This window comes from Lathyrus oleraceus, chromosome 5 (genome assembly GCF_024323335.1).
Source record: "Lathyrus oleraceus cultivar Zhongwan6 chromosome 5, CAAS_Psat_ZW6_1.0, whole genome shotgun sequence".
Classification (NCBI taxonomy): Eukaryota; Viridiplantae; Streptophyta; class Magnoliopsida; order Fabales; family Fabaceae; genus Lathyrus; species Lathyrus oleraceus.
Genome location: NC_066583.1, coordinates 366,390,311 through 366,399,995, shown reverse-complemented (window position 1 = coordinate 366,399,995; position 9,685 = coordinate 366,390,311). Strand labels below are relative to the sequence as shown.

Below are 9,685 nucleotides of genomic sequence, written 5' to 3'. Positions count from 1 at the left end.
AAAGGATGACAAATGGCTCACTAATAATGCCTTCTCTCCACCAACAACGACAAGCTTGTCGTTCTTCACAAATTTCAACTTCTGGTGCAGAGTAGACGTCACAGCTCCAGCTTCATGAATCCATGGCCTTCCCAACAAGCAACTGTAAGCCGGATGGATATCCATCACTTGAAAAGTAATTTGGAAATCACTCGGACCTATCTTAACTAGAAGGTCCACTTCACCAATGACGGTTTTTCAGGAACCATCAAACGTTTTGACAATCACACCATTGTACCTCATCGGGGCGCCTTGATAGGAAAGTCTGAATAGAGTTAACTTTGGAGGCACATTCAGAGACGAACCAGTATCGACCAACACATTAGATAGTGTGTCCTCCTTGCAGTTCATAGAAATATGGAGCGCTAGATTGTGATTTCTACCTTCCTTATGAAGCTCTTCATCACAAAAACTCAAATTATTGCAAGAAGTGATGTTAGCAACAATATGGTCAAACCGATCCACAGTAACATCGTGTTCAACATAGGCTTATTCAAGCACTTTCAGCAATGCCTCCCTATGTGCTTCAAAATTCATCAATAAGGATAACACAGAGATTTTTGATGGGGTTTGGAGCAGCTGCTCCACCACATTAAATTCACTTCTCTTTATCAAACACAATACCTCATCATCATCATTAGTCTTCAGTATGCTGGATTCACCGGACTCACATACTGGAGCACTAACTGGATTCACCACTGGCATCTCCACCCTTTTAATGGCTGCAGCGTCCTCTATCTCTTTTGGAAAGACCGGACCGAAAACACGACTACTACGGGTCACCTTTGCAATATCAGTTATATTTAGCATATAATCTGCTACTGGTAGAGGAACCTCTTGATCATTCTCCACCATTGTGGCGTTATACTGATAAGGCACAACTTTATCGGATGCATACAGAACAGGGCCTGCTAACCGTATTATGAATGATGATATCGATCTATTAACATTGTTGATGTTGTTGCTATCGAATTGTATAACTACCCGCTCATAGGTCTTAAACACCGACACGATCACATTTATATCATTTATATCCCTCGACTATTGAATCTGGATTACATTCCCATCCATCAACTTCTGGATATCTCTCTTAGAAATCAGACACCCACGGGAGTTTGTAGCGGTAAATTCATGATCATCAAGCTATGGATAAGCTAGACGTCAATAAAATCAGAGTCGCCATCGCGCTTTTATTGTTTCCAAGGGAAAAGGAAAAAGTACGAACAAAACCCAAAAGATAAGAAGTTTTCAAATCAAAACTAATAAAATGCCAGAGATTACAGGTAAGGGGGTTGGTTACACAGAGGGAAGGTATTAACACCCAAAGTATCCTAGGTACTCCTACAGAGCCCTTTTTGTGTTCATATGTATTTTTGTACAAAATAATATTTGCAATAAATATAATGGAGGGATGAGGAAAGAATTCCTTGATTATATTTTTTTGTTTGACAAGACCTTCGGACTTGTGCCTACATACCAACATAAAATGAGGGATCAAAACCTCGTAGTTCGTGGTATCAATTTCAAAGTGAGTGAATTGCTTTTAACAAAATTTAAGTTTAGCAAAGGCACAAGAGGCCTAAAAAGGTTTGAATGAGTGTTAGTTCTTTTTGCTTTTTGAAATTTTAAGTCAAGTATAGTTAATTTTATTTACAAGTTTGATTAAGAAAAGGAGTTTGAAAATGCAATGGCATAAAGCCAAAGTTTCTAGTTTGCAATATGGTCAAAGTTTTGAAAAAAAACAAACACAAGCAAAGAAGGTTTTAAAAGGAGGGAGAGGTTTTGAAATTAAGTAAATGGGGAGGGGATGAAGAGACTAATCCTAAGAACAAATTTAAAAGTCAAGAGTTGAAAAGATGTGACAAATGGGCTGCAATCCAATAGAAAAGAATGTTATATAGAAACCCAGATTTCCCTTGGACTTTAGAATCAAGAAATATCAATACACAAATAGCAAGATGAAGAGCAAGGCATCAAATAAAGATAGCCACATCCAAGCTTAGCAACTCCATGATCTTTCTTGAAAATTTCCCATGCATCAGATGACTTCAAAGATGGCATTAGACATAGGTTCAAAATAACAGCTTCACTATGATCATGTAGCAGATGAACTCAAATGGATCTTCAACATGGTATCAGATGGATGTTCACATCACAAGCACTTGGTTTCATGAAAGTTGGCATTGGCCAAGTCCTTTGAATAGGGAGTGTTGCCTAAATTCTAAGTCCAATAGTCTCAGATCAAACCAACAGTCCACACAAGATATTTTTTTAGGGTTTTTTGTTCTTATTATGTACATTAAGGTCAAAAGACCACACAAACAAACAAGTATATACAAGCACAATATATTACAAATTATGGCCCAAGTGGGTAAAGTGAAAATGACATTAAGTAAACAAATTGAATGGTATGAATAATGGCAAATGAATTAAAAGCTTGAAATTAAAGTGCATAAAAGTAAATGGCTTGAAATTAAATGTTTGTTGTTAGTTGATTAGAAGTTAGTATTTATTTTGCTTTGTTTTGTTTAAGTCATTCTTTGGAGAACACTCAACCCACTTATCACAAGCATGGATCCTTGAACCAAGACATCTTCCAAAGGAAGGAAAAAAGGCCAAGTTTCCACATAATACCATGAAAGAGGGGAAACTTACAATCTAACTTACTAGAATGCTATGCCTTTTATGTCATAAATTTAGCGCTATGTTAAGCAATCGTAATTGGACTTATGTAGAAGTCACAACTATTTGATGTCGGGCAATAGAATTTTGGTGTTAATCCATGTTAGAGACGTGGTATAATGGACTATGCTCATGAAACATACCACACACAAAAAGAATATGCAAAGTGGTGGACCTAATCTCATCCATACTCATGTTGATTTTGCAATCAACTAACCTTAGGATATAGAGACATCATAGGTCCATGACATGAATGCATAAAGAAGAGGAATGAGATGAAGAGGGAGGGGGAATGGATCAATCACAAATTGGTCAAAGGAGGAATTTTACCAAATTAAGATCATTCATTCATTTTGGGAGATGGAATGTATATTCCATCAATCACCTAAATCCAATGATCTTAACCTAACAAAGTCAATTCAACCTTGACCAAGGCTCAACAACACAAGTCAAACTCAACAAGTCAATTAAAATAGCTCAACACAATTTATTTGGCATTTAAACAATTAAAAATAATCAAAATATGCATTAAATTAAATTATGGTTGGTCAATTTCCTAAAACCTCATCAAAACACCAAGGAAATGTCCATGAGATTTATCATAGGTCAAACAAGGTCAAAGGACCTTGGAGAAAAAATTTCATCATTTTTAGAAACTTAAAACTATTTTTAAACAATTAAAAATATTCACAAAATTAATTAAATAATGAAAAATATTAATAATGATCCTAAAAATAATTTTAATTCAGAAAATGAAAGAGAATTGTATTTAATTTTTTTTGGTGAAGCTCTCATATTTTTTGGATCAATATTAAAATTAATATGAATTAATGAAAATAACACAAATAAAATGAAAATTGGAAAATCAGAAAAAACGTGGACCACTTGATCTCCCTCATTAATTTAGGTGGCAGATCAAGTGGCCACAAACGCGCGTTCCATGATGGAGTTGAGTCAGCGCGCCACAAACAAGGTATTCAAAACCAACGCTCGTGATTAGATTAATTCAAACATATCATGTGGCTCTGGACCATGCCAACTTACCATTGGAGTAAAATTCCGGTCACCTTCTCAGGCGAGCCTTGCCGGACTGGTCCACTTATCACCATCACTAAAATAAAAAAGGACATGATTTTGAAGTAAAAATGGCACTGAGCACGAATCTGACCTCAATTTATCCTAACTCCAAGTATATTGAGAGATACATGGAGTTGAAATTTGAGGTGCATGATCTGAGTTGCTTCGATTTGACCTCAAAGCAACTCAATCTTGTTGCCTACATTTGTAGGACTTCAGACAACCAAGGAACCAAGAGAATTACGGAGAATTGAGTGAGAGTCGAAGAGATGAAAAATTATGGAAAATACCTTTAATGTAGTTCAGAATTCGATTGCTCTTGCTTTGATTCTTGCTTGATCTCACTCAGGAAGCTTACAGAAGTAGATTAGAATCAACCAAAGGCTTTGGATCCCTGGAGTTTTGAATCTCAAAACAGTGAGATTCAAACTCAATTTTCAAAGAAAATTCACATGATTATCCTTTCAAATAGAAGGGTTTGGGGTCTTGGAGCAAAGCTGACGCGAAGGGATCCTTAATTCTGAACCTAGAGGCTTCTATTTATAGCTGAATCACATGTTATTTGCACCTTCAAAGTTGCTTCCAAAATTGGCAATGGATAATGCATGCTTGCATGGGCGTGAACAGGCCCACGAAGTCACTCTCTTAGGTCCATAATCAAGTGTGAATGAGTCTGAAATCAACTTGGAATGCAAGGCAATTGTACACAACTGTTTGAAGTTTTGATTTTGCCAAATGATGATGCAATTTTCAAGCCATGCGCAGACCACTCAAATCTTTTCCAAAATGGATGAAATTGAACTTTTTAGAAAGGTTAGATCAAGAGGAACAACTCTTATGTTGAACACTTTTCCATTTGAACCTTGTATCATGATGAATTTTGAGGTGGAAGTTTCGAAATTTTAACATATAAAAATGTTTTCTAAGTGTCAAGCCATATGTTCACTTATTCCACCTTGGCTAACTTTTTATGTGAGCTTCAAATAAGAAACATTCCTTTATAAAAGTTGTATCTCTTTAAAAGTCCTTCAAAATGGTAACAAATTTGACCTCATTTGGATTTGATATGAATGAGTTATGCATTTTTGAAGTTGAGGAAAATCACTTGTTCAATGGTATTGGTCCAAAATGACGTATAATGTCTCCTCATATCACATGCTCATAAAAGTTGAATTAGATCTTACTCCAAACATCAAACTTGAAGTAGGCACCTTGAGTTTGATTGTGAAACTTGTAAATCTTTCATCTCATAAAAAATGAGAAAGTTATGGCCTTGGGAAGTTGACCACCAAATTAGGGTTTAGACAAAATGACCTATAATCTTTCACCATAAAAAATGACTTTACAAGCAAAACTAGCTCTAGACCTCAACATGAAAGTTGTTTGGAATGTCATTTAGAGTAACGTTTCTCTTGGAATAATTTTCATATGATAAAGATTGTAGGAGATAGGGTCTAGGGGACCCCAGATTTGATCAAATGAATTCCTCTGGTCAACCACTATCAACCAACTTGCTAGCTTGCAATTACCTTGACTCTTGGGACTCATGGGAGATCATATATGCATAATATGATGAAATTTGAAGTATCCCTTGAAATATTTGATCAATTGTTGAAGAAGCTTGGTGAAGAAGTTACATAAGATACCTAGATGAACTAGGGTTTCCAAGGCAAACCAACTCCAAACTCTTGATGATTTGATGATCAAAATAACATGTGAAGCTCATGGGGATACATATATGATGTATAAATCAATTATAGGCCATTCCTTGATTGTGATCTTGGCAATGAGGGTCTTAAACTCTAGATGTGAGCTTGATAGATCAAAGGTGATCATGCCCTACCTATAAAGGAATTAAATAATAGCAAAGACATCTTTTTGGTATTTTGGTTAGTAAATGATGAAATACAAAGTATGATACAATCACATGGTGCTTGGTGATTTCTCCCAATACAAACCCAATGAATGAGGGGTAAGGAGGATGCCAAGGTGTGATCCCAATGCTAATGCATATGATGAGATAGCATGAGGGATCTTAGGGTCAAAATTGGGGTCTTACAGCTGCCCCTATTTAAGGACGTTCTAACTGATGAGATGAAGGTTAAAATCTTCGTATCGACTCAGTAGAATGGGCTTAAATAACAACACATAGGAACAAATTTTGGTCCCTAAGAGACCTCATGATGCATATGATATGAATGTTAAAAGAAATCTTTGTGGGGGAAATGTTGCCACAAAGGAAAAGAAATCCGGAGAGACTGGAAGTCCGCAGGAGCATAATGCATTCCGTATGGAAAACTCACTAGGGAGACAGAGAATCTGAAGGGATAAAAAGGGTATGCGTAGGCCAGGCTACGACTTGAAAACTGCTGGGGGACTAGAGGGATTCCATGAAAAACAATGGAAAGACTCGGTCGGGGAGGTACAAAGATCATCTACAGGGGGACACGGGTAGATCAGAGCAAAACTGAAATACTCGAACCAAGCAGGAACAACGATTCCACTAAGGAAATACACACTCAAACTCGACTGGGGAAGAAAATATCTTCAACACAGGAGGAGCAGAAATATATTATCCACTACCAGTTACTGAGTATGGGGATAACAAAATCTGACAGGGAGGACATCCGTTATCGGTTAGAGTAAACATATCAAGGATGACTCACCGAGGGCCGCCAGGAAGTATATTCATTACCGATTACTGGGTAAGATTAGACTTGCTGGGGAAAAGCCAAAAATAGGATTTACAACTACTGGTTACTGGGCAGAAGACCAAAAGCATAGAATATTCGTCACTGCTTAGAGTGAACATATCAAGGATAGACTCAGAGGAAAGAAAATCCGTCATCGGTTAAGATGAACATATCAAGGATAGACTTGCCTGGGGGATGTTAAGCAGGATATCCGTCACCGGTTAAGATGAACATATCAAGGAGAAACCACCTGAACAACAAGTAGGGATTACATCTATCGAATGCTGGATAGAATACCAAAAAGAGAATATCCGTCACCAGTTAGGATGAACATATCAAGGATAGACTCTGCAAAGGGGAGATGTAGCGGTAAATTCATGATCATCAAGCTATTGACTAGATAGAGATCAATTAACAAGAGTCGCCATCGCGCTTTTATTGTTTCCAAAGGAAAAGGGAAAAAGTACGAACAAAACCCAAAAAGTAAGAATTTTTCAAATCAAAACTAATAAAATGCCAGAGATTACAGGTAAGGGGGTTGGTTACACAGAGGGAAGGTGTTAGCACCCAAAGTGTCCTAGGTACTCCTAGGGAGCCCTTTTTGTGTGCATATGTACTTGGTATAAAGTGATGTTTACAAACAAATAGAATGTGGGGATGAGAAAATAATTCATTAATTATATTTTTGTGTTTGACAAGACCTTCAGACTTGTGCCTACGTACCAACATAAGAATGAGGGATCAAAACCTCGTAGTTCGTGATACAAATTTCAAAGTGGATGCATTACTTTTAACAAAATTTAAGTTTGAAAGGCACAAAGGCCTAAAATGGTTTGAATGAGTTAGTTCTTTTTGGCTTTTTTAAAGTTTAGGTCAAGTATAGTTAAGTTTATTTACAAGTTTGATTTAAGAAAAGGAGTTTGAAAATGCAATGGCATATGGCCAAAGTTTCTATCTTTTTGCAAAGTGGTCAAAGTTTAGAATAAAAGTAGTTCACACAAAGAAGATTTTGGAAAATGGAGAAAGTGATTTTGAAATTAAATAAATGGGGAGAAGATGAAGAGACTACCCTATCTACAAAATTTAAAAGTTTAGAGTTGAAAAGATCTGACCAAGTGGGTAGCAATCCAATAGACAAGAATGTCAATAGAAACCCAGAATTCCCTTGGACTTTTTAGAATCAAGCAACACACAAATGCATAATTATATTATCTTGAAGATAAAGGCATCAAATAAAGATGGCCACATCCAAGCTTATCCATTCCATGATCTTCTTCAAAGTAGCCCATGTAACAGATGTATTCCACAAGTCACAGGTTCAAAATAACAGCTTCACCATGATCATGTTGCAGATGAACTCAAAAGGATCTTGAATGATGTATCAGATGAAGTTTCAAATTGCAAGCACTTGGTTTCTCAATAAGTTGGCATTGGCCAAGTCCTTTAGCATAGGAATGTTGCCTAAATTCTAAGTCCATTTGTCCAAGATCAAGCCAACAGTCCACGCAAAAGTTTTTTAGGTTTTTTATTGTTATTATGTACATTAATGGTCAAAGACCACACAAACAAACAAAGTATACACAAATAAAATATATCACACAATATGGTCCAAGTGGACAAAGTGAAAATTGCATTAACATAAACAATTAGAATGATATGAATAATGCCAAATGTATAAAAGATAGAATTAAATGACATTGAAGTAAAGGGCTTGAAATTAAAAGTTAGTAGTTAATAGGTTAGAAGTTAGTATTGTTTTGTTTTCGCTTTTCATTTTTAGACATTCTTTGAAGAACACTCAACCCACTTATCACAAGCATGGATCCTTGAACCAAGACATCTTCCCAAGGAAGGAAAAAGGCCAAGTTTCCACACAATACCATGAAAGAGGGGAGACTTACAATCTCACTAACTAGAATGATATGCCTTTTATGTCACAATTTTAGCGCTATGTTAAGCAATCGTAATTGGACTTATGTAGAAGTCACAACTATTTGAGGTCGGGCAATAAAATTTTGGTGTTAATGCATGTTAGAGACATAGTATATTAGACTATGCTCATGAAACATACCACACATAAAAAGAATATGCGAAAGGGGTGGCCTAATCTCATCCATACTTGTAGAGGGGTATTCGTTACCTTTAGAGATATTGACTAAATCCAAGGTAAATCATACAAGTCGAGTCGCCACCGCACTTCTATTTATCCAAAGGAATGGTTAGAAAGCGAACAAAAACCTAAAAGTTTTAACAAAAACTAGTAAAAGAAACAGAGATCTGGGTAAGGGGGTTGGTTATGCAATGGGAAGGTGTTAGGCACCCAAAACATCCTAGGTACACATAGGGAGCCCTTTTCATACTTGTGAAGGTTGTTGTTTTGTGAAAATTTGTTTGTGCAAACATGATTGAAGAGATGAGAAGAGAATATACAAGTTTATTTACATTTTGTGTTTGAATGGATGAACCCATTGCCTACGTACCATCTTATAAAAGATTAGGATCAAAACCTCGTAGTTTGGGGTAAAAATCTCAAAACAAGTTGGTGAATTGATTGGTCAAAAAGCCTTAAGGTCTTTTGTTATCAAAGGGAGAAAACTCAACCAAACCACAAATCCACCATGTGAGGATAGCTTCAACATGCTAGTGAGGGGTTAACCCTATAATAAGCATGGAAGACTCATTGTCCATCACTAAGGATATAGGTGAGTATTACATCTACCACAAGGATAACTCAAACCTAATAGCTAAAGGTTATGAAATTTTTTGATTAAGGAAGTGGCCATTGGAACCACAAAAAAGAATTTGAATGGGTTATATTTACCAATTAGAAGTATGTACAAAATGGTCAAAGTTGACTTAAAGATTCAATTCAAAATAAGTGTTATGAAAAGAAAGTTTGAAAATCAAAAGCATAAGGCTTAGGTTTCTAATGTTGGAAAACAATAATTAAGTGTTTGCACAAAAAGTTTTGGCTTGGGTTAGAGTGGAGAGAAGAAGAAGAATGGCTAAGTCCTAAGGAAAATAAAAGGGAAAGGGAAAGAAATGAAACCACACTAAGAGTCCCTCTCTTGAGATCATATTGATGATCCAAGTAGCTCCCATCCTTTGGAATAAGCAACCACAAAGTATAAGCAATCAGACAAGTCTCAAAAGAGATCCTCAATGCATCTTGTCTCTTCCACTTAGATGAACAT

At 36.2% G+C, this 9,685-nt stretch overlaps 1 protein-coding gene across 1 annotated transcript in view; it reads right to left on the bottom strand.

Annotated features, from left to right (window-relative positions):
• Positions 1-528: 528 nt before the first annotated feature.
• Positions 529-9,685, bottom strand: part of LOC127080740 (uncharacterized) — an 83,520-nt gene continuing 74,363 nt past the window's right edge. Inside the window, exon 3 of the mRNA XM_051021036.1 lies at positions 529-822. Within this exon, the coding sequence (XP_050876993.1) occupies positions 529-822 (294 nt within the window). The remainder of the gene's footprint in view (positions 823-9,685) is intronic.